At 47.9% G+C, this 24,361-nt stretch overlaps 1 protein-coding gene across 1 annotated transcript; it reads left to right on the forward strand.

The window, feature by feature from the left end:
* Positions 1-4,952: 4,952 nt before the first annotated feature.
* Positions 4,953-8,835, forward strand: Dnajc22 (DnaJ heat shock protein family (Hsp40) member C22). Its single transcript, XM_051160323.1, has 2 exons — positions 4,953-5,960; positions 8,589-8,835. Exons 1-2 carry the CDS (start codon positions 5,121-5,123, stop codon positions 8,772-8,774), a joined length of 1,026 nt encoding a protein of 341 aa, XP_051016280.1. The 5' UTR covers positions 4,953-5,120; the 3' UTR covers positions 8,775-8,835.
* Positions 8,836-24,361: the final 15,526 nt, after the last annotated feature.

Raw genomic sequence — 24,361 nt, forward strand, 5'->3', positions numbered from 1 at the left:
TTCCTTTCTTTTCTCTATGCTTTAACCCTTAGAGGGGCGCTCGCGCGCGGGGGCGGGGGTGTCTCTTCCAATTTTGTCTCCTCAAGTTTGGGGTGGTCTCTGTTCCTCTTGGGCATCCTGCCTCTGAGAACAAGCCAGTACAATAGTGAAGTGCTGTGGGGAACCAAGGCGGTAGAGGTAGAGCTCCCTTGTTGCCAGAGTTGAGAACACAGGAATGGCCAGGCCATGCCAAGGCACGCTCGCCCTTGCTTCTCATCATTCTGGGCACAGGCGCCTAGTCGATGCCCCGCCGCCCCCCTCCCGTCCCCGCAAACGGCCCTCCTCCTGGCCCCCGCCCCTCCACCCGCCTAGAAAAGGCAAATTTGACATTTTTAAATCCCGAGCCTTAGAGGGATCGATGCGGCCCGAGGGCCCCGCCCGGGGTCGATATTCCTGATTGGGAAGAGGCCGCTGAGCGTAGCCCGTGTGTAAATCACCCGGACTGGGGGTGTGTGTGTGCGGGGGTGTGTGGGCGCTCACCGGGAAGCGTCCGGGCCCAGGCTGGACCGAGGAGGACCAAGAGAGAAAAATAGGATTTAAAAGAACCGGAGAGGAGCCCTCCCAGGGCCTCCCCCCCGCCCCCCCCCTCCCGGTCTAGCCCTGCCAACTCCTGCGGCCGACTCCGGTCTCGCTTCAGCGGCCTCCATCCTCCGTTGCCCCTGGAGCCGCGAGGGAGGCCGGTGTCGGAGCCAGCCATGCAGCGTCTCCTCTCCGGCCGCTCCCGCGGGGCCCGGGCTTCGGCAGCGGCTGTCACGGAGCCGACAGGCTGGGCTGGCTGGGAAGAGGCGGGTGGCGGGTGTTGGGGGCGAGAGGGGCGGGAGTGGTAAGGCAGCTGGGAAGCTAGCTCAGTCCTCGGCGCAACAGATGTTTGCAGAATTAAGGGCCGGCAAAGTGGTCTAGGTTTGCGAGCGACACGGGGGCGAGAGGACGTGGGCACACTTAGGAACGAGAGTGGCAAACCTGCGAGGCACTCCAGGGCGCTGGCGAGAGAGAATGGGGAAAGGCCAAGGAAGTTCTGGTTGTACCTGGTAATCGCCTCTGTTGGGGAAACCGAGGCAGCTGAGACTGAGGGGGGGCCAGGAAGGTGGAAAGCGGAATCAGTGGTGAAGGTCGGGGTGGAAATTAATTTCCGCGTGGGTTTCTGCATTAACCAAGGCCAACTCTGAGCCAGTAAAGGGTAAATATGTTACCATGCCCTCGACAGCTGCTCACACTCCCCCCTCCCTCATCAACTTGTCAGATCACACCCCCCCCCCAACTCCCACCCCGCGCCAGTTTATAGAACAACAATTTGGGGAAAACAATCCCGGCCGAGTGACGGCCCCGTAATTGTGACAAAGTGAGTGCGGACGCCTGGAGGGAGCGCTAGGGCGGGAGCTCGGCAGGGTGAGGCGCAAGCAAGGGAGCCTCTCACCACCCCGTTACCCCCTTCTTCTTATTCTGGTCACCTCTCGTCTCTCTCCTTGACTCTTCTTCAATTCTTCTCCTCAAGGCCCCTTGTGCCTCCTCCTCTTGTTTCTCCATCGCTCTGCCCTTTCTTCAAAGCATCAGCTCTCCTCTCGCCCCTCATGCTCCGTCAACCCACCTCCAGAAGTGCCTGTTCCTTGCTCATTTCTCACTCTCTCCTCCACCCTCCGCTCTTTTCTCCATCTTTTTCATGCACTTATATTGCCCTTGGGCCACAGGCAGGCTCTATAGCAAAATCTCCTTAGCTCCTTCCTTCCAGGACTGGGCCTGGAGACTTCATTCCTCCCGCATTTCTGTGCCGTTCTGGATACCTCCTGTGCTCCGGAGACCTGGTTCCCAGCGGATCCCCTCCCCACCCCACCCCCACCCCCCGCTGGGGCGGTCGGCGGTCGGCACCCAGCGGTGGGCTCCCGGAGCCCAGAGCGAGTTTGTTTGTCCAACGGCTGCCGCCTTTGCTGTTTGCCAAGCTTAGCGCGCCGCCGCGCAGTGCCGGCCCAATTAAGTCTCATTCATTATTAAGCGCCCCTGTCCGCCCCCGTCGCCAGGCGTGCCTATGCTGTCGTTTCACTGCCTCTTAGCCCTAAAAGGGCCAGATCCTGAGCTGCATTCTCGCCCCCAGCTAGGGGTAGGGGGTGTTGGAGGGCTCTAAAACGTTTGGTCTACTGTTGACAGGTGACCCTAAGTGAGGCCCACTGACTCTATCCCTTCCTCTAGTGAAGGCTGGGAGATCTTGTAGATCCAAACTTCTTTATAAAGAAACTGAACCTCAGAGAAAGGTGTGACTTGGACAAGGTCACGGAGCCTGGAATAATGAAGGCGTCTTGTACACCAGCTCCATTCCAGCAAGGAAGAGAAAAGGCGGATCCTCTTCCCCCAGTCCTGGGTTTTGGCCTAGATGGCCCGCCTGGACCCTGGTATCCCTTGCTGGTGGGTTTATCCTTTGCTTCAGGCTACTGGGTCTGAACAGCTTCGGGGCTCTCTGGGTTCTGGGCTGTGCACGCTCAGGCTCAGGGCTGGATGTGTAGTCCTTCAACTGCAAGGCTTGGAGGCAAAGCAGTGAGACAAAACTGGGCGTCTCTCTTGGTGCTCCCTTTTGCTTGTGGGTGGGTGTCTGTCCCTTAAGAAATTAGAAGTGTTGCCCAGCAGTGGTGGCTCATGCCTTTAATCCCAGCAGAGGCAGGTGGATCTCTGTGACTTTGAGGCCAGCCTGGTCTACAAAGCGAGTCCAGGACAGCCAAGGCTACACAGAGAAACCTTGTCTCGAAAAACAAAAGAAAAACAAAAAACAAGGGCTGGAGAGATGGCTCGGAGGTTAAGAGCACTGGCTGCTCTTCCAAAGGTGCTGAGTTCAATTCCCAGCAACCACATGGTGGCTCACAACCACCTATAATGAGATCTTCTGATGTGCAGGTGTAAATGCAGGCAGAACACTGTATACATAATAAATAAATATATCTTTTTTAAAAACCAAAAAACAAAAAAGAAAGAAATTAGAAGTGCACCCCAGGGATGGTGGCGGCAGCAGGCTTTTAATCTCAGCACTTAGGAGGCAGAAGCAAGAGGATTGCTGTGAGTTCGAGTCCAGCCTGGTCTACAAAGCAAGTCCAGGACAGCCAAGGCTAACACAGAGAGACCCTGTCTCAAAAAACAAACAGAAGAAGAAGAAAAACCAAACCAAATCAAAACCAACCAACAAAAAAAAAAAAAAAAAAAAAAAAAAAAAAGAAAAAAAAAAAAAAAAAAAAAAAAAAGAAATTAAAAGTAAGCCGGGCGTGGTGGTGCACGCCTTTAATCCCAGCACTCAGGAGGCAGAGGCAGGCGGATCTCTGTGAATTTGAGGACAGCCTGGTCTACAAAGTGAGTCCAGGACAGCAAGGGCTACACAGAGAAACCCTGTCTCAAAAAAAAAAAAAAAAGAATATAAGAAAGAAATTAGAAGTGATACTATAAAAGCTTGAAGCTCTTGGAGTGTAGAGAGAGGAACCTGCAGCCTGACGTGAGAGAGGGATCACCTTCCGTTTGCGGCGGGGAGAAGAGGGAATCAAGAATTTAAATTTTACTGATGGGATCACCTTGTTTTATCCCGCCAGGTAGCCCCACAGTCCGGACAGCTTTGGCAAGGGGTGTCCCAACCTTGCGAAAAGGTGATCTGGGACTTTTTGGGACCCTCCCTTCTGTAAGCGGCAGCGCTACCTGGCGGTTGCAGTGACATGCTACAAGAGGCGTGCTTCTCCCGGGAGTCGGGGCGCGGTTCCAGGCCGTATAATAATAAAACTGGGTGAGCCTGGACAAAGCTTCCCACAGAGTTTATGCCAGAGGGCAGGTGGTGGAAGGCAGGACCGGAAGGCGATTCCGCAGGGGCTGACGAGGGCTTGGGGAGGGGCCTGGAGGAGGTGGCCTGACTTCAGAGACGCAGTCTGCACTGGGAGACAAAGTCCACTTGTGTGAAAGCAGGAGCGGGCATAGAGGGGCCATTTTGATTCCATGGTCAAAGGAAATGACTGGTCTGAAGCGGCCTGTCAGCCTGAACAGTCAGGTACTGCGGCCCTACTGGGACAGCCTGAGGGAGTTCGCTTGAAGTGGGTAGGACATACTGGCAGGCACTCTTTGCACCAGATTTGATATTCTGAGGATTTTTGCAGCCTCTTTGTAGAGGCTCTTCAGTCCTGTTTGGGGACAGAACGGCTGAGCTGTGGGGTGCTAAGGTCTAGGTCAAAATGTTTTCTAGAATGTTTAAGTGGAAGGAATTCAGGGTTTCTTTGAAGTTTGACTTGTAGGAAGTTTTCATGGTCTGGGGAAATGGGAAGGCTGGAGAAAGGCTAAAAGCTTGGGCCGGGCAGCCGGCCAGACACAAGGAGACAACACACGGGCTTTCCAAAGGGTTGGAAACATAGGAAAAGTATTCTGAACAAACTTCCTCCTACGAACCATTACTCTTCCAGGAGTCTGAGGGGAAGACAAGAATTTAAGATAATTATTATTTATTATTATTATTATTATTATTATTATTATTATTATTATTATTATTATATTTTACTTTATGTGCATGAGTGTTTTGCGTGTGTGTGCGTGTGTGTGTGTGTGTGTGTGTGTGTATACGTGTGTGCGTGCGCACACTTGATGCCTTGGAGACCAGAAGAGGGCATCTATAAGCTGCCATGTGGGTACTGAGAACTGAACCCTGGTCCTCTGGAAGAGCAGTAAGTGACCCCTGCGTCATCTTTCTAGTGCCAAGTTTTTCATTTGTTTGTTTGTTTTGATTCAGACAACTGGTTCTCAGTGTCCCAACTGGGCATAATGGCACATGCCTGTAACCCCAGCATTTGGGGCAGGGAGAATAGGAGCTCAAGGGCACATCCTCGGCTATGGGCACATAAGACCATTTTGGGCTCAAAAATCAATTAATTAACTATTAATAATATATAAATGAAAAATGGTTGACTGTGCTGAGGGCTGGATGTCGTCTGATGAGTCTGCTTTCTCCCTGCTCCCTCTCTTAGAGTCTAAGGATGCCTCTTGGGACTACAGTGATTTTTACAGAGGACCTTGAGGTGCCTGCATTCTGATCGATGTCAAACGCCACTGGATTCATCCCAAGACTCTTGCCCTAGAGGATGGGCAAAGGGCTCCTGGTGACCTATGTCCTTTGGGCTTTGGGGGGCCCTGTTGGCCTCCACCATCTCTATCTGGGAAGGGACAGCCATGCCCTGCTCTGGATGCTTACCCTGGGAGGTGGTGGCTTCGGCTGGCTCTGGGAGTTCTGGAAGCTCCCAGGCTTTGTTGCTCAAGCCAACAGAGTCCAGGGTCAGAAACAGAGGCCAGGAGAGGGGAGACCACCTCTGAGCTTCCTTCGCTTTGCCGCCCAGGTGATAGTGGGCATCTATTTTGGTCTTGTGGCTCTGATCAGCCTTTCCTCCATGGCCCACTTCTATATTGTGGGCCTTCCACTGGCGGTTGCCTTAGGGGTCTTGCTGGTAGCTGCTGTTGGTAACCAGACCTCAGACTTTAGGAACACCATAGGAACAGCCTTCCTCACATCCCCTGTATTCTATGGCCGCCCCATAGCCATCCTGCCCATCAGTCTGGCCGCCAGCATCACAGCCCAGAAGCATCGCCGATTCAAAGCTTCAGAGGAGTCAGAGACCCTTAGCGTGCGGCTCTACCGTGTGGGCTTGGCTTACCTCGCCTTCACAGGCCCACTGGCGTATAGTGTTCTGTACAACACAGCCGCCACCATTAACTACGCGGCAGAAACCCTTGGCTCTTTCTTGAGCTGGTTCAGCTTTTTCCCACTCCTTGAACGCCTTGTGGAGTCTGTCTTGCTGATGCCTTGCCGGATCTGGTGGCTACTGGTGGGGGATCCGGCCTTCAATGGCGGCCAGTTCCAGGAATGGGAAAAGCTCTACGAATTTGTTGACAGTTTTCAGGATGAGAAACGTCAGCTGGCTTACCAGGTAAGTCTTCCCTCTCTTTCGGGGAAGTCTCCCCAGGACCTGTCTGCACTCTGAGAGTTTAGAAGTCCTGCTACAGCTGGTAGCCCGCCCAGGGAAGCGCTGTTCTGAGGTCCTCTCGCTAAGCTCTGAAAGGGATTCCTGGCTGCTTTGGGCTTTTCTGTATGTGTATGCTGCATGAAGGTATATGCATAGTACTTTTTGTGTGTGTGTGTGAAGTCTAACAGTTTCCCTAAGTTTCTGTACATGGCTCTGAGGTTAGGGTGTGGGACACTACCAGCTCAGAGAAGATTCCTTCCTACCTCTTCCTTATCTATTCCTACCTCGGAGCTTACCTCCTTAACAGCCGTCCCTGTGGCTCAGGAGTTCTGTGTGTTCCATGGCGTAGGAGATTACATTCAGACCCACTATGTATACTACATGAACTGTGTAACACTGAGCCACATCACAAATCCTATTTTGGTGTATTAGGTTTAAAATGTATTATTGTAGTAGTGTGTCGTGGTGTACACTTTATTTTGTTTTGTTTGTTTTTGGGGACAGGTTTTCTCTGTGTAGCCTTGGCTGTCCTGGACTCACTTTGTAAACCAGGCCAAGGCCTCGAACTCACAGCGACCCACCTGTTTCTGACTCCAGAGTGCTAGGATTAAAGGCGTGCGCCTTTAAAGGCAGTGCCTGGCTGGTGGTATATACTTTTAATCCCAGCATTCAAGAGGCAGAGGCCGGCAGATCTCTGAGTTCAAGGCCAGCCTGGGCTACAAAGTGAGTTCCAGGACAGCCAGGATTACTATACAGAGAAACCCTCTCTCGAAAAAACAAACAAAAAAATTGTTATTGTGTGTAAATTCACCTGTCAAAACATGAATGTAGAGGTCAGAGGACAGTTGGCAAGACTGGAATCTCTAGAGCTGGAAAGATGACTCAGTTGTTAAGAGCACTGACTGTAGGGGCTGGAGAGATAGCTCAGTGGTTAAAGCACTATCTGTTCTTCCAAAGGACCTGGGTTCAGTTCCCAGTACCCACATGGCAGCTCACAACTGTCTATAATTCCAGTTCCAAGGGATCTGATACCCCCCACACCAATGCACATAAAATAAAGTTAAATTATTATTTATTTATTTATTTTGGTTTTTCGAGACAGGGTTTCTCTGTGTTAGCCTTGGCTGTCCTGGACTCACTTTGTAGACCAGGTTGGCCTCGAACTCACAGTGATCGCCTGCCTCTGCCTCCCGAGTGCTGGGATTAAAGGCATGTGCCACCATGCCTGACTCCCCCCGACCCCCTGAGATAGGGTTTCTCTGTGTAGTCTTGGCTGTCCTGGACTCACTTTGTAGACCAGGCTGGCCTCGAACTCACAGTGATCGCCTGCCTCTGCCTCCCGAGTGCTGGGATTAAAGGCATGTGCCACCATGCCTGACTCCCCCCCACCCCCTGAGATAGGGTTTCTCTGTGTAGTCTTGGCTGTCCTGGACTCACTTTGTAGACCAGGCTGGCCTCGAACTCACAGGCATCCGCCTGCTTCTGACTCCTGAGTGGTATCTGGCATTTTTCATTCAACATTCTATCTATAAGACTTATTCATGGGCTGGGCATGGTGGCTCATGCCTTTAATCCCAGCACTCAGGAGGCAGAGGCAGGCGGATCTATGTGAGTTCGAGGCCAGCCTGGTCTACAAAGGAAGTCTAGGAGAGCCAGGGCTACACAGAGGAACCTTATCTCAAAAAATCCAATGAACCAACTAGCCAAAGGCTCTATTCCTATTTAACATGTGGTTTGAAATAGCCTTCATCCATTGCTGTATCAGTGAACACTTCCTACACCCAGCTTAGTTATTCACTCTATTGTTAATATTTAGGTCATTTCTAGTTTAGGACTTTTTTCAGTGAAGTTCCTTTTTGTTGTTGTTGTCATTTTGAGACAAGGTTTCTCTGTGTAGCCCCGGCTGTCCTAGAACTCGCTCTGTAGAACAGGCTGGTCTTGAACTCACAGAGATCCACCTGCTTCCCCCTCCTGAGTGCTGGGATCAAAGCAGTGCACCACCACTGCCCTGGTCAATGAAGTTCCTTTCAAGTATTCTTTTCAGGCCTTTGGTGGATATATATACTCATTTCTCTTGTGGGGACGAGATCCTGTCAAGGATGTGAAACTCTAGGTTGAAAAATGCTGTTGTGACTAACAGAATCTTGGTGATTATGGGATATCCTGAGTTTTCTGGGTGGGGTTGTCTGCTTGGGTTCTTTTTTTTTTATGTTTTTATCTTTGTTTTATTTTTTTTAATTTTATAATTTATTCTTATTACATCTCAATTGTTATCCCATCCCTTGTATCCTCCCATTCCTCCCTCCCTCCCATTTTCCCCTTACTCCCCTCCCCTATGACTGTGACTGAGGGGGACTTCCTCCCCCTTTATATGCTCATAGGGTATCAAGTCTCTTCTTGGTCTGCTTGGGTTCTTTTGTTCTAACACTAGACCTCACTCTAGTTAGGGACATGGCTGTATGACTGAGCCCAAAGGGCGGAAGTCCTATCTGAGGCTCGGGACTCTTCTAGTTACTAACTAGCCTGGTTGAGCAGGAAGCAGGAACTCAGAGCTCTTACAAGATGCTAATTCGTCAGTTCTGTCTCCTCAAGGTTCTGGGCCTCCCAAAAGGGGCAAGCAATGAAGAAATACATCGCAGTTACCGCGACCTGGTGAAGGTCTGGCACCCAGACCACAACCGACACCAGACGGAGGAGGCCCAGAGGCACTTCCTGGAGATCCAGGCTGCATATGAAGTCTTGAGTCAGCCCAAGAAGCCCAGAGCATCCTGGGGGTGAAAAGCAATCCCTCGAAGATGGGCTCACTTTTGTCAGCGGCATATTCAAAACCTCGCGCCCTGACTGACAGCACTAAAGGAGCTGCTTGTGTGGAGACAAAAACTTTAGAGGGATGAGAGAGTCTGTGGTAGAAAATATTTGAATTTCTAAGTTCTTGGCTACTGTATTCTTGATTGCATTTTCTTGTTTCTGTTTGTTTGTTTGGTTTGGTTTTTCAAGACAGAGTTTCTCTGTGTAGTCTTGGCTGTCCTGGACTCACGCTATAAACCAGGCTGTCCTCGAACTCATAGAGATCCACCTGCCTCTGCCTCCCGAGTGCTGGGATTAAAGGCGTGTTGATTGCATTTTCTTAAGGCCATATAGTGAAAGGAATATTATAAAACCAATAAAATATCTTTCAAAGACTATACCACCACTGGGGGGCGGGGCAGGAGAAATGGCTCAGCGGTTAAGGGCACTGACTGCTCTACCAGAGGTCCCAAGTTCAATTCCCAGCAGCCACATGGTGGCTCACAACCATCTATAATGTGATCTGATGCCCTCTTCTGGCCTGCAGATGTACATGCACGCAGAGCACTGTATACATGAATAAATAAACAAACAAATAAATAAAAAGACTGTACCACCATATCCATCCCCAGTATATTGGTGCATGACAAAGAAGGTTATTTAACTCTTTTCGAGACAGGGTCTGTCTGTGTAGCCTTGGCTGTCCTGGACTCGCTTTGTAGACTAGGCTGGCCTCGAACTCACAGCGATCCGCCTGCCTCTGCCTCCCGAGTGCTGGGATTAAAGGCTTGTGCCACAATGCCTGGCCTTATTTAACTCTTATAATTGTGTACAGCACTGTGTTAGGAGACTGAAGGAAAAATATGAAGATTCTAATACTTCATATGCTGACCTATATGACAAGAGGAAGTCAAAGAGGTAGGTCAGGGGTTAAATGTCAAAGTTACAGAAAAATGGTTTTATTCCACTTATTCTTTCTTTCTTCTTTTTTTAAAAGATTTTATTTATTTATTATTTATACAGTACTCTGGCCCCATGTGTGCCTGCAGGCCAGAAGAGGGCACCAGATCTCACTGTAAATGGTTGTGAGCCACCATGTGGTTGCTGGGAATTGAACTCAGGACCTTTGGAAAAGCAGACAGTTCTCTTAACCTCTGAGCCATCTCTCCAGCCCCCTCACTTACATTTTCTATTCTTGTACTTTCCCCAAAGGGAACAGGTAGGGGGAAGGGCCTCTATTTGGAACAGAGTTGTAGAGAGGCCTTCATGGGTTTGAAATAGGCTGAATTCTAAGGTCTTGGACTTCTGCGTGAAGTCCAAATTGTGAGTGTCACGTCACATTTTCAGGAACATCTGTCCCGATAGAGGATCACAGCGTAGGAGCAGAAATAAAGTCTGCCTTGTCTGCTGCTTGGAGCTAAATGTCCTAGGACTATAAATGGTGTGGTGAGGCATTGGAGGGACAGATGATATTGTCTCACGGGGTCTGTAGCCCAGGATGGCCTGGAACTCACAGAGCTATGCCTGCCTGCCTCTGCCTCCAGCCCTGGGAATAAAGCCATTGTTGCCGTGCTTCAAGAGTGATGGCCAGTTCTCATTGTCAACCTGACACTGTCTTGAGTTACCATGGAGACTCACAGATCAGGTTAGCCTGTGGGCAGGTCTGGAGGGATTTTCTTTTTTTGTTTGTTTGGTTTTGAGACAGGGTTTCTCTGTGTAGCCTTGGCTGTCCTAGACTCGCTTTGTAGACCAGGCTGGCCTTGAACTCACAGCGATCCACCTGCCTCTGCCTCTAGAGTGCTGGGATTACAGGCGTGGGCCACCACGCCTGGCAAGGGGAGATTTTCTTAACTAGTTTAGTTGAGGTGGGAAGACCCACCTTGAGTGCAGGCAACACCATTTGCACGGACTGGACCCGGGACTGGATGAAAGGAGAAAGCAGGCTGAGCTCTGGCACGCCTCCACTCGGTGCCCTCTGCTCCTGACTATGGAGTCCGTGTGACCAGCGCCTCGAGCTCCTGCCTTCCTGGACATGATGGACTGTGCTTGACCTGTAAGTCAAAATGAATCCTTTTCTTTTAAGTTGCTTTTGTCAGGGTCTTTTATCACAGCAACAGGAAAGGAAATAAGACAGGACTCGTGGGAAGATTCATGATTCTATCTCCCATGTGTCTTCCAGGCAGCTGAGGAAGCCCCGGGGAGCTGACAGTTTGTATGTTTCACTATTTAACTCTAGCCAGATGTGGAAAGGAGGCCAGGATGTCCCATGTTGCAGGAACACTAAAGGCCAGAAACGTGTTAAAATGATATACCTTTCTTTTCTTTTCTTTTTTTTTTTTTTAAAGATTTATTTATTTATTTATTTATTGTTGTATATGAGTGCTTTATCTGCTGAAGAGAGCATCAGATCACATTATAGATGGTTGTGAGCCACCATGTGGTTGCTGGGAATTGAACTCAGGACCTCTGGAAGAGCAGGGGGCGTTCTAAACCACTGAGCCATCTCTCCAGCCCCGATATACCTTTCTTTACTTGACATTTTACTCGCTCTTCCAGAGTGTTTTATTCACACTTCTTTCCTCCTGGACGTTAACTCTGAGTGGTATATACAGCGTTTTAAGCTGAAGACCTGGCCTAGTAGCGTAAGCATGTTCTCAGCATGCGTAAGGCCCCATACCACATAAGCTGGGCTCGGCGATACCAACCTCCTCAGCACTGCAAGTGTTTTGTTTTGCTGTTTTTTTATTTGTTTGTTTTTGACAAGGTCTTACTTATACTGTAATCTGGGCTAGCCTCAAACCCATAAGCCCAGGTTAGCCTCAAACTCACAGTGATCTTGTTTACTGATGCTGGAATTATAGGTGTGAGCCACTGTTTTAGTCTAGAGGAACAGAACCAGTGGTGTGTGTGTGTGTGTGTGTGTGTGTGTGTGTGTGTGTGTGTGTGTGTGTTGAGCTTTAAAATAGTGACAGCCAAAAGACCCCCGAGACACTGAGAACCCAGTACTTGGTCCTTGAGGCTGGGTACCTCAATAGTTGTCATGATCTCTTACTGAGGGCCAAGAGCCCACAGTTGCTCAGTCCATAAGGCCAGGTGCTTCTGTCACCACAGTCTGGTGCCAGAAGCAAGGTAAGCAAGGTTCAGGAGAGATGCTGGAACGTAGGTCTGCTACCAGCAAAGGGAGCAGCAGCAGCAGCAGCAGCAGCAGCAGCAGCAGCAGCAGCAGCAGCCACCTGAAGGGCAGATCTACTTACGCAGCAGTGAGAGAGAAGCCGAGGCTGCGAAAGCAGACCTGTTCTCCCTTCTGCCATGCTTTTGTTTAGGATGCTCCCAGGAGGAGCAAGCCCACACCAGGGCTTCCCTGTCACTTAGGACACTTTTCAGGTGAAGCTCCATTCTGAGGGGGCACGCTCTGAGGGGACATGCTCTGAGGGGGCACGCTCTGGTTTGTGGCAACTTGACATTAAAACCAACCATGGTGGCCACCGTGCCCTTTCTCAGGTTTCCATTAGATAGCTCCTGTCTGCAGGAAGATGATAAAGGAATGCAACGCATCTGAATAGACAGACGTTTATCACGGCTCTGTGTCCACAGAGAACACCTTGCTATTGTTTGAGTGTTGGGGCTGCTCACTCACCTATAATCTTGTGCCACTCTTTGAATTGTCACCTTCTCCGTCTTGTCCCCTCCTCCCGGGCAGAAGGGCATATAACCATCTGGACCTCGCTGGGTCATGCGGATGCTCACTTGCCAGTGGTTCTCCGTAGACGTGCTCACAGGAACGTGTGCGTTTCTCTCACTGATGTATTTATTTTCACTTTGTTCTAGTCAAATTTCAGTCTTCACTAGGTTGCTAGGGCTAGTGGCAGGAGCATTAGCAACAGCTCAGAGGCTAATTTAGAGGGATCGCTTGGGGCCAAAAAAGCAGCAACCACAAATTGTAGTTTCTTTCAGTAGTCACACATAAAAAAACAAAAACAAAGCAACAACAATGACAATGAAGACAAAACCCACCTCCCACCCAGCGGTGGTGACTCACAATTTTTTTTCCCAAAGACAGGGTGTCTCTGTGTAGCCTTGGATGTCCTAGACTTGCTTTGTAGACCAAGCTGGCCTTGAACTCACAGAGATCCGCCTGCCTCTGCCTCCCAAGTGCTGGGATTAACAGCATGCGCCACCACCACCTGGCTGTGACTCACAATTTTGAGGCCGAGGCAGGCAAATCTGTGTGTTTGAAACCACCCTGGTCTACAGAGGGAGTTCTAGGACAGCCAGAGCTACACAGAGAAATCCTATCTCAACAAAACAAAAATTAAACAAACAAACAAACAAACAAAAAAACCCCAACAAAACAACCAAACAACACTCCATACCCTTTTAACTTAAAATTTTTGTGTGTGGGCAACGGACAACTTGAGGGAGTCAGATCTCTCCTTCCAATGCAGAGTTCCTGAGGCTTCCAGCTTAGCAGCAGCTATCCCATCAGCCCTATATAGAACTTGTTTTTTGTTTTTTTTTCTGGGACTAGAGATGGCTCAGTGGTTAAGAGCATGGGCTGTTGTTACAGATAACCTGGTTCTAGTCCCTCATGGCGGCTCGTAACTGTCCTTAACTCCAGTTCCAGGAGATCCGGCACCCACTTCCGGTCTCCTTGGGCAACAGACACACAAAATCATTTTATTTATTTTTTGAGACAGAGTCTATCTACCTAGCCCTGGCTCTCCTGGAACTCACTATGCAGACTAGGCTGGTCTCTGAGTCTTGGGTACTGGGATTAAATGTGTGTCCCCACTGCCTGAATCTACAAATCAAAAACCACACAGGCTCTGTAGGAAGGGCACGGGGAGCCCCCATGCCTGGGCACCGTGTGTTGCAGAATCTCAGGAATTACTTTCCTCACTGGTGACCATTTCTATGTTTCCTTTTTAAAGACTCTTTTTTTTTTTTCTGGTTTTTTGAGACAGGGTTTCTCTGTGTAGCTTTGGCCATCCTGGACTCACTTTGTAGACCAGGCTGGCCTCGAACTCACAGCGATCCGCCTGCCTCTGCCTCCCGAGTGCTGGGATTAAAGGCGTGCGCCACCACGCCCGGCTTAAAGACTCATTTTAAAAATTAATTTATACAGTGTTCTGTCTGCGTATACACCTGCAGGCCAGAAGAGGGCACCAGATCACATTATAGATGGTTGTGAGCCACCACATAGTTGCTGGGAATTGAACTCAGGACCTCTGGAAGAGCAGCCAGTGCTTTTAATCGCTGAGCCGTCTCTCCAGCCCATGCTCTCTTGAAGTAGAGATCCCTTCTCTTTCTCACTTTGGGACATTTGTGTGTGTTTGGAAACTGAACTGTGACTTGAACCCAGGGCCGCAGGAGTGCTAGGCCAGAGCTGTATCTCGAATCCAGATATAGCTCAGCCCTTTCTTACTTTTTATTTTGAGGCAAGGTCTTTTTTTTTTTTTGGTTTTTGAGACAGGGTTTCTCTTATAGTCCTGTCCTAGACTTGCTTGTAGAACAAGCTGCCCTTAAACTCAGAGATCCTCCTGCCTCTGCCTCCCAAGTTTTGGGAATTAAGGCATGCATCAGCCACTACGCCTGGCTCTGAGCCTATAATCTTAAGAATGCTTTTTAAACTGAGCTGTGGTCGCGCACACCTTTAATCCCAGCACTTAGAAGGCAGAAGCAGGCCGATCTTTGTGAGTTCGAAGCTAGCCTGGTCTACAAATCAAGTTCCTGGACAGTCAAGGGTACACAGAGAAACCCTGCCTCAAAAAACCAAAACCAGTTGGGCTAGTGGTGGCTCACACCTTTAATCCTAGTACTCGGGAGGCAGAGGCAGACAGATCATTGTCAGTTCAAGGCCAGCCTGGTCTACAAAGTCCAGGACAGTCAAGGCTACACTGTCTCAAAAAACCAAAACAACAAACAAACATACAAAAAACCAACCCCCCCCCCAAAAAAAAACCAAAAAGTGCTTTTGTTTGTTTTGGTTTTTTTGAGACAGGGTTTCTCTGTATAGCCCTGGCTGTCCTGGACTAGCTTTGTAGACCAGGCTAGCTTCAAAACTCACATCGATTAACCTGTCTCTGCCTCCCAGAGTGCTGGGATTACACATGTCTGCCACCACGCCTGGCCAAAAAAGAGTACTTTTGAAACCCCAGTTTGATCCCCAGTCCTGAAAAGGAGGGAAAGCAGCAGTTACTTTTTGAGGGGGAGGGTAAAACTTTAGGCCCACCACCTCTCCATACAAACAAGAACAACACCTCTTTCGCAATGGGAACCTTCCCTTTCCTTCAGATCCCTCAATCACTCCCTTTTCTGTATTAGATAAGACACTTCTGAAAAAGTAGACAAAGAGGGACAAAGAAATAAGAGCTTGGATTCTTCTCCTGCCTCAGCAGTCAGCTCTCACGTCCCAGGGCCTAACAATGTTTATTACCAGGCCTACATCTAGTATTATTACATCAGTAAAGCTCTCTAGCAGTCAGTCAAGACACAGACACTTGTTATATTTTAAAATAGCCTTAGTTAACCTGGGGCAGGGCAGACATTAATCCCTTAAACTACTTCCCATAGTGGGCCAGGTACCTGTCCCAATCCCATTCCATCTGCTCCTAATAACTATCAAGTTACCTCCCATCCATAATCCCAAATACTTGCTAATGTTCTTCACCTGGGTCAAACCCCCATCCACGCCGGCCACGTGCTTCTCTCCCATCTAACTCATGGCTCAGGCCTTCTTCTCCCCTCTCGCTTAGGTCTTGTACTTCTTCCCAGGATCCTCTCTGTCTCTCTAAGCCTGGGAACCTTAGCCACACCTATCTCAGTTACCCAGCCCAGCTGGGATGGCTTTTTAAAAAATATATATTTTATTAATTTATTCATATTACATCTAAATTGTCATCCCATCCCTTGTATCCTCCCATTCCTCCCTCCTATTTTCCCCTTACTCCCCTCCCCTATGACTGTGACTGAGGGGGACCTCCTCCCCCTGTACATGCTCATAGGGTATCAAGTCTCTTCTTGGTAGCCTGCTATCCTTCCTCTGAGTGCCACCAGGCCTCCCCATTCAGGGGACGTGGTCAAATATGGGGCACCAGAGTTCATGTGAAAGTCAGACCCCACTCTCCACTCAACTATGGAGAGTGTCCTGTCCATTGGCTAGATCTGGGTAGGGGTTCAATGTTTACTGCACGTATATTCGTTGGCTGGTGCCATAGTTTGAGCAGGATCCCTGGGCCCAGATCTGCCCATCATAATGTTCTTCTTGTAGGTTTCTAGGACCCTTTGGATCCTTCTATTTCCCCATTCTCCCATGCTTCTCTCACCTAGAGTCCCAACAGGATGTCCTCCCCTCTGTCCCACTTTCCTGGTAAGTGAAGACTTTCATGGGACATGCCCCTTGGGCTAGTGTGCAGATATAAGTGCGTATATACCATTTAACTCTTTCTGCTTTTGGGTTAACTCACTCATTATAATCATTTCTAGTTCAATCCATTTGGGGATGGCTTTTTATTAATTAGCATCAAAATGCATCAGACCAACCTCCAACATAGCTCACAGTCCACTGCTGCTTCCCAAGATCTGAGGTGCCAGGTGCCCAGTGCCAGGCTCAGCTACTTGCACTGAAAGACCCCCTAAGGGAGACCCTCACTCAAGCCCAGGATGGCGCACACCCAAAGACACACAAACGACCGTCTTGCTGTAAACGCACGAGGTAGTTTATTGGCGGAGCTCTGGGTCGACACATACCTCACAGGAGACAGAGCGGTCAACCCAGAAGCCCAGGGATTTGGGGTTTATATGGTCAAAGGTCGGGGGGAGCGGAAGTTTTGGTGCAGCCACACACGACTGGTTGTTTCAAACATTTGAACATCAGCAAATTGCGTAGGCAGATCTGGAGTAAGGTCAGACTTAATCACACGGAACATTCCTTGGTTCCTGTTCTTCTCGGAACCGGAGGGTAGATGTTTATCTGACCTAACGACACATCTGGTTAAACTCAAACCTGGAACATTGTGTGTGGGCCTCAAGGGGGGATTAAGTAAACACCATAAGATTGGATGAGGGGTCTTGGCTCATTACTCACTCGACCATGCCCGGTACCTGTTTCTATCAGGAATTTGTCCTTGTGTACCCTCCCTATCTTTTACGGCCAGCCGGTCCCTGGAACACTCAATAGGCCTTTGTCTCTGAGCTCCGCATTCTTTGTGACTTATCATCTGGGACCTTGGGCTAGCATACCTGCAGACCTGCACTTATGAGTTAGAGAGCTGAGAGCTCTGCTGTTCTGGTTGCTTTAATGCTAATTAAAAAATTTTCCTTTCAGCACCTCTTCTGCTGACAAAATGGTGTCCACTGCCTTGTTTTCTTCCGTGTAAGGTGAGAAGTTAGACGGTGGTGGCCTTTAAGATTACAGTTGACATTGGGTCCTGCGGTTCTTTTCACATGGGGTTTCTGTTAAACAATCTGGTTTGTCACCTTCTTGTGGCCCTCTTGTGGACATTATTTTGGTAAGATTATTTAAAAAAAAAATCAGGTGTCGTAGTGGCACACACCTCTAATCCCAGCACTTGGGAGGCAGAAGCAGGAAGATCTCTGTTAGTTCAAGACCAGCCTGGTCTACAGGGTGAGCCACCTTGTGGTTGCTGGGAATTGAACTCAAAACCTCTGGAAGAAGAGTCAGTCTTCTTAACCTCTGAGCCACCTCTCCAGCCCTGGTCCACATGGTTAGTTCCAGGCCAGCCAAGGCTATTCACTGAGACCCTGTCTCTAAAATAAATAAGTAAATAACCTATTTTTTAAAAAGATGTATTTATTTATTATTATGTATACAGTGTTCTGTCTGCATATACACCTGCAGGCCAGAAGAGGGCACCAGATCACATTATACATGGTTATGAGCCACCATGTGGTTGCTGGGAATTGAACTCAGGACCTCTGGAAGAACAGTCAGTGCTCTTAACCTCTGAGCCATCTCTCCAGCCCATAAATAATCTATTTTTGAGTCAGGTTCTTGCAAGTTGCTTAGACAGCCAAACTCCTCCTGCTTTTGTTCCCAAGTACTGAGATTACAAGCAGGTATCAGCATATCTAGCTAAGAAAAAAATTAAGTTAAAAATTTTAATTTACTTATTATCATCATTGAGTGTGTGTACTTATCTGTATGTCATAGAGGTCAAAGGGCACCACATATGGAGGTCAAAGGGCAACTTTCATGATGCAGTTTTCTTCTTCCACTGTGGAATCTGGGAACTGAACTCAGGTCATCAGGCTTTTTTTGTTTGTTTGTTTGTTTTGTTTTTGTTTTTTGAGACAGGGTTTCTCTGTGTAACCTTGGCTGTCCTGGACTCACTTATAGACCAGGCTGGCCTCGAACTCACAAAGATCCACCTGTCTTTGCCTCCCTTGTGCTGGGATTAAAGGTGTGCGCCACCACGCCTGGCTCCATCAGGCTTTTGAAGACAGTGCTTTTGTTCAATAAGCCATTCTGCTGGCTCTAAAGAAATTAGGAGAGGCTGGGGAAGGTAGCTTAGTGGCAGAGTACTTGCCAACCATCCCCGAGGCCTTGATCTGATGGACAGCATAGCCCCTAAAACATTAGTTCTCAAGCTGCGGGTCTCAACCCTTTTGGGGGTCAAATGATCTTTGAGGGATCAGTGGACTGGATGACACTAAGATCTCAGAAAACACTGATATCTGCATTATGATTCGAGTCGAGTGGTGATGGCACACACCTTTAATCTCAGCACTCAGGAGACAGAAGCAGGGCAGATCTCTGTGAGTTCAAGGCCAGCCTGGTCTACAAAGTGAGTCCAGGACAGCCAAGGCTATACAGAGAAACCCTGTCTCAAAAAAAAAAAAAAAAAAAAAAAAAAAGAAAAGAAAAAGAAAAAAAAATAGCTTTATGCTTGGGGTCACCACGGCATGAGGAACTGTATTAAAGGGTGGCTGCTTTAGGAAGATTGAGAATCACTGCTCTAAAAGAGAGAGAGAAAAAGACGTTGCAACATTGTCAAATGTATCCTTTGCGGTTTCATTTTCTTTTATTGAGATAGGGCCTTATTCCTTCAGCCCAGTCTGGCCTCGAACTCATAATCTTCCCATTCTTTCTGCCCAGGGATCACCGGCATATGTCAGCATGCCTAGAAAGTCCACTGGCTTTGCTCTGTGTTGTTTTGTGGCAGGAGTTCAGATGACTCCGGCTGGTCTTGTGCTTTCTGTGGCCAAGACCGACCCTGAACTCATGGATCATCCTGGCTCCATCTACAGAGTCCTGACTGCCTAGTTATTTTGATCCTTTTACAGTGCACAGTATTAACCCCAGCACTTGGGAGGTAGTGGCAGGTGGGTCTCTGTGTGGGTTCAAGGCTAGCCTGGTCTACATAAAGAGTTCTAGATCAGTCAGGGCTGCATTTAAGTGACACTGTGTCTTTTCTTTTTCTAAAAGATTTATTTATTTATTATTATGTATACAGTGTTCTGTCTGCATGTGCACCTGCAGGCCAGAAGAGGGCATCAGATCACATTATAGATGGTTGTGAGCCACCATGTGGTTGCTGGGAATTGAACTCAGGACTTCTGGAAGAGTGAGTACTCTTAATCCTTGAGCCATCGCTCTAGCCCCCGACTAATTAATTTTAATTAATTATCCAAGGCTGAGGATCACCTTGAGCTTCTGACCCTCTCAAGTGTTGGTATAATAGGCATGACCTACCATGGCAGATTTACTATTTTGTTGTTTGGGACAGGCTCTTACACTATAGCTCAGGCTAACATGGAACTTACTCTGTAGCACAGGCTGGCCTCAAACTCCTGGCAATCCTTCCGCCTCGTGCCAGGATTACAGTCATGAGCCACACCCAGCTCTATCCTGGTTATTTTGTTTTTATTTATTTATTTTTAAATTGGCTTTTTCTCTGACATCAATGAGACTTCTTGTTTCTTTTCTTTTTTTAAAATTTATTTATTAATTATACAGTGTTTTGCCTGCAGGCCAGAAGAGGGCACCAGATCTCATTGTAGATGGTTGTGAGCCACCATGTGGGTGCTGGGAATTGAACTCAGGACCTTTGGAAGAGCAGGCAGTGCTCTTACCCTCTGAGCCATCTCTCCAGCCCCTATCCTGGTTATTTTGTATGCGCAGAATCAGACAATATGTTGCCCTTGTGCCTGTCAGGCTTGCTACATGCAGCATGACTTTTGAAGGTTCATTGTATGTTGCACCATTATCATATTTATCTTATATTTAAATGATTCACATTGTAAACCTTTTCAATCGTCCCTTTTTAAGAAACATTTATTTTATATCTATACATATAGATAACTAGATATGTACAGATAGTAAAGGGTGTTGGATCGATACCTTCATAGCTCTAATTTGTCTGTTCTCTTGAATTATTTCCTTAGAATAAATTCCCAGGAGTGAGATTATTAGGTCAAAGGGCATGACCATTTTTACAGCCCTTGTCAATATTGCTCTTAAATTGTGGTGCCCAGAACTAATGCAATTCTCAGTGTGCTCAGACAGAGCAGGGTGCTGTGGGGCTATTAAGTTCTCAAGGTCCGGACAGTGTATCATCCTGTAAACCAAACAGACCAAGAATTTATTAGTGTTTCATTTTCCTCCCTCTCTTTCTCTCTCTCCTCCCCCCCTTTCTTTGGTTTTGGCTTGTATGTCTGTGGTGTTCTTTGACCTTCTAGCTAACTGAGGCTCTTGCATGTTTCCTCAGCACTGAATCTTTATTTACTTTTCTGTTTTGAGACAGGACCTCAGGTATGTAGCTAAGGATGACTTTGAATTGTGATCCTTGCCTCTACCTCCCAAATGCTGAGATTACAGACAAGGACCACCACCAAGCTGGGGCCACATAGAGCTCGGAATCAACCCAGGTGTGCTAATGGGACATGCCCGGGTTAAGCCACCTCCCTCACCTCTAAGCTCTGTGTGTTAAGGTTGTGTTTGCACTTATTCTAAGAGTTGGGGGCTCTTCAAGGATCCTGGGCTTGAGTTTATTGTGTCTTGGTTTTCTTTAAAAAAAATTTTTTTTGAAGCCAGGCGTGGTGGCGCACGCCTAGGCAGCCAGATCGCTGTGAGTTCGAGGCCAGCCTGGTCTACAAAGTGAGTCCAGGATGGCCAAGGCTACACAGAGAAACCCTGTCTCAAAAAACCAAAAAAAAAAAAAAAAATTTTTTTTTTTTGAGCCAGGCATGGTGGCGCATACCTGTAATTCCAGAACTTGGGGAGGCAGAGGCAGGAGTTTGAGGACAGCCTGATCTACAAAGGGAGTCCAGGACAGCAAAGACTACACAGGGAAACGCTATCTCGAAAGACAAACAAAACAAAACAAAAACAGAAGCTGGGCAGTGGTAGCACACACCTTTAATCTCAGGAGACAGAGGCAGGCAGATTGTTGTGAGTTCGAGGCCAGCCTGGTCCACAAAGTGAGTCTAGGACAGCCAAGGCTATACAGAGAAACCCTGTCTTGAAAAACCAAGGGAAAACAAAAGCCAAAAACAGAAACAAATATTTTTCTTACCCTTATTTTTATTTGTATAGGCTGTATGTCTGTATGCCACATGCATGCAGTACCCACAAAGGCGTGAAGGGCATGAATCCCCTGGGGCTGGAGTTGCAAGACTGTTGTGAGCCATCATGTGGGTACTGGGAACCAAACCCAGGCCCCTTGGAAGAGAGGACAGTGCTCTTAGCCACGGAACCATCTTTCCATCTCCATCACCATTTTCTTTTCTTTCTTTCTTTCTTTTTTGTTTTGTTTTTTTGAGACAGGGTTTCTCTGTGTAGTCCTGGCTGTCCTGGACTTGCTTTGTAGACCAGGCTGGCCTCGAACTCACAATGATCCTCCTGCCTCTGCCTCCCGAGTGCTGGGATTAAAGGCATGCACCACCACAACCGGCTGATATTTTTTTGTTTTTTTCTTTTCTTTCTTTCTTTGTTTTGTTTTGATTTTTCAATGTGTATGAGAGTTTTGCCTGCATGTATGTCTGTGTGTATGTCTGTGTATCATGTGTGTACGGTACCCTCAAAGAACACTGGAACCCTTGGAACTAGAGATATAGACAGTCTGAGTTGCCATGGGGGCCCAGGTCCTCTGGAAAAACAGTTCTCTTTAACTACTGAGCCATCTCTCTAGCCCCACTTCCTCCTGTACTTTAAAAAAGTCTGGTAGTTGCTCCTCCTTAGGAGGATACTTTCCAGAGTTCAGATATCCCCCTTTTAGTGAAAAGCACCGGAGCCACTGTGATGCTGTGTGCGCGACGGTGTTACAGGCAGGCCCCAGTTGCTGGGTGCGTGTGTTTTTTTTAGCTGCCAGTGATTCCCCGGGGCGATCTGGAGTGGTCTGTTTCCTTTAGCTTGCGCTCAGCGGACAAAGGCCCATGTGGGCGGCTTGATAACCCGGGTTTAATCCCTTGATTCCACACCGTGGCGGAAGAGAACTAACTCCCAATTGTCCTCTGACCCCCACGTGCACCCTGAGGGTCTGACCTTGTTTGCTGTCTTCCGCGTCTTAGAAAACCATAGGGACTGGCATGTATTCAGTTCTTTTGTTGGTTGGGTTTAGTTTAGTTTTGTTTTTGCTAAAAATGAGTCTTAAAAAAATTTTAAGTGGCATTCTAGCTGGATGAGATATCATTTTTTTCCTTTAGATATCATTTTTTAAAACAAAAATGTTCTTTCTCCATCCCTCTGCCTCCTGCCCCCCTCCCGCCCCCCTCTGCCCCCAGTTCTCCTTTGTCCCACAGCTCAACCAAACTTTTGTCTGTCCCTCTGTTTATTTGTGAATGATTATAACTCTAAACAAGGACTTTGGAGTTCAGCAGTTTAAATTTTACTAGCGAGTTTCAACAGAAGAAAGCACTGTCTCGTATGGGAATGTTGAAATGAGACAATTTTTTTTCCCTCTTTTTAGAAAAGAGACAATTTTAACCCGTAATAATCCAGAGCTCAGTTCTACCTCTGTGCTGAGGGAACTTGGCCAATGAATCAGTTATCTCTAAAACTTGGCTTTTGTCTATTTTATTTATAAATGAGGTTTGGTGGTTTTTTGTTTTGTTTTGTTTTGTTTCCAGAGCTGAGGACCGAAGCCAGGGACTTTCACTTGCTAGGCAAGTGCTCTACCACTGAGCTAAATCCCAAACCCCTATAAATGAGTTTTTTAAAAAAATGAGTTTTTACAAAAATTTATTTATACAGTATTCTGCCTGCAGGCCAGAAGAGGGCACCAGATCTCATTACAGCTGGTTGTGAGCCACCATGTGGTTGCTGGGAATTGTACTCAGGACCTTTGGAAGAAACAGTGCTCTTACCCTCTGAGCCATCTCTCTAGCCCCCCATAGTTGATTATTTTAAAAGTGTGTGTGTGTGTGTGTGTGTAGGTGCTCAAGGAGGCCAAAAGAGGGCATTAGATCTGCTGGAGCTGGAGCTACAAGTGGCCACCTAGAGTCACTTGACAGGAAAGCTAGGAGCCAAATCTGAACTCTCTGTGAGAGCCATATGGACTCTTAACAGCTTTCTCTCTAGCCCTAAACTCGGCTCTTCAAAAACTTATGTACATGTGGGGACGGGGGCTGAAGCAAAGCTGACCTTCTGGCCTTTGCAGGCACATGATGCAGACATACACTCAAGGAAAACAGCTACACGCACATAAAAAAATAACAAACAGAGGAGTGTGGCTTGGTGCCACAGGCCTTTAGTGCCCGCACTCAGGAGGCAGATAGAGGCAGGTCTCTGAGTTCAAGGCCAGCCTGGGATGCACAGGGAAACCCTGGGCGTAGAGGGGAGAAACAAAAACAACAAACCAAGCCAGTGGTGGTGGTACACGCCTTTAATCCCAGCACTCAGGAGGCAGAGGTAGGGGGATTGTTGTGAGTTTGAGGCCAGCCTGGTCTACAAAGCGAGTCCAGCACAGCCAGGGCCATACAGAGAAACCCTGTCTCAATTTTGTTTTTTGTTTTTCTCGAGACAGGGTCTCTCTGTGTAGCCTTGGCTGTCCTGGACTCGCTTTGTAGACCAGGCTGGGCTCGAACTCACAACGATCTGCCTGCCTCTGCCTCCTGAGTGCTACTCTTCTTTCTTATAATTTCCCCCCCATGCTAGCCTGACTCTTTGCATTTCTTTTGTGACCTTGCTTAAGGTTTATCCCTGAATGGCACCTTCACTGACTAAATCTGCCTTCAGTCATCTTCCTCCGAGAATTCCTTTAGCGTCCTTACCCAAGCTGCTCTGGTCTCCCAGCCACTGTGCTACACGTTGCTGTGTAATTGCTCTGTCTCATGTTTATACGTCTTTCCCCACTTCATCCAACTCCTCCAGGGCAGGAATTGCCTTCTTCCAAAGCAAATAACAGAGCGCTTAATAAATCTGTAATCTTGGATAAATTATTTAACAACTTTGAGGTTCTGTTTTTCTCCTTTCTTACAAGGGGATAATATTGCCTGTATCAAAGGGATGATGACACAATCAAACAAGGCGAAGTGTTGAGAATGCTTCATAAATTATAAAACATTTTTATAGCAGTTACGTGGTATTCTTTGTTATATAGCCAACGGACCTCGAATTT

This window comes from Acomys russatus, chromosome 17 (genome assembly GCF_903995435.1).
Source record: "Acomys russatus chromosome 17, mAcoRus1.1, whole genome shotgun sequence".
NCBI lineage: Eukaryota > Metazoa > Chordata > Mammalia > Rodentia > Muridae > Acomys > Acomys russatus.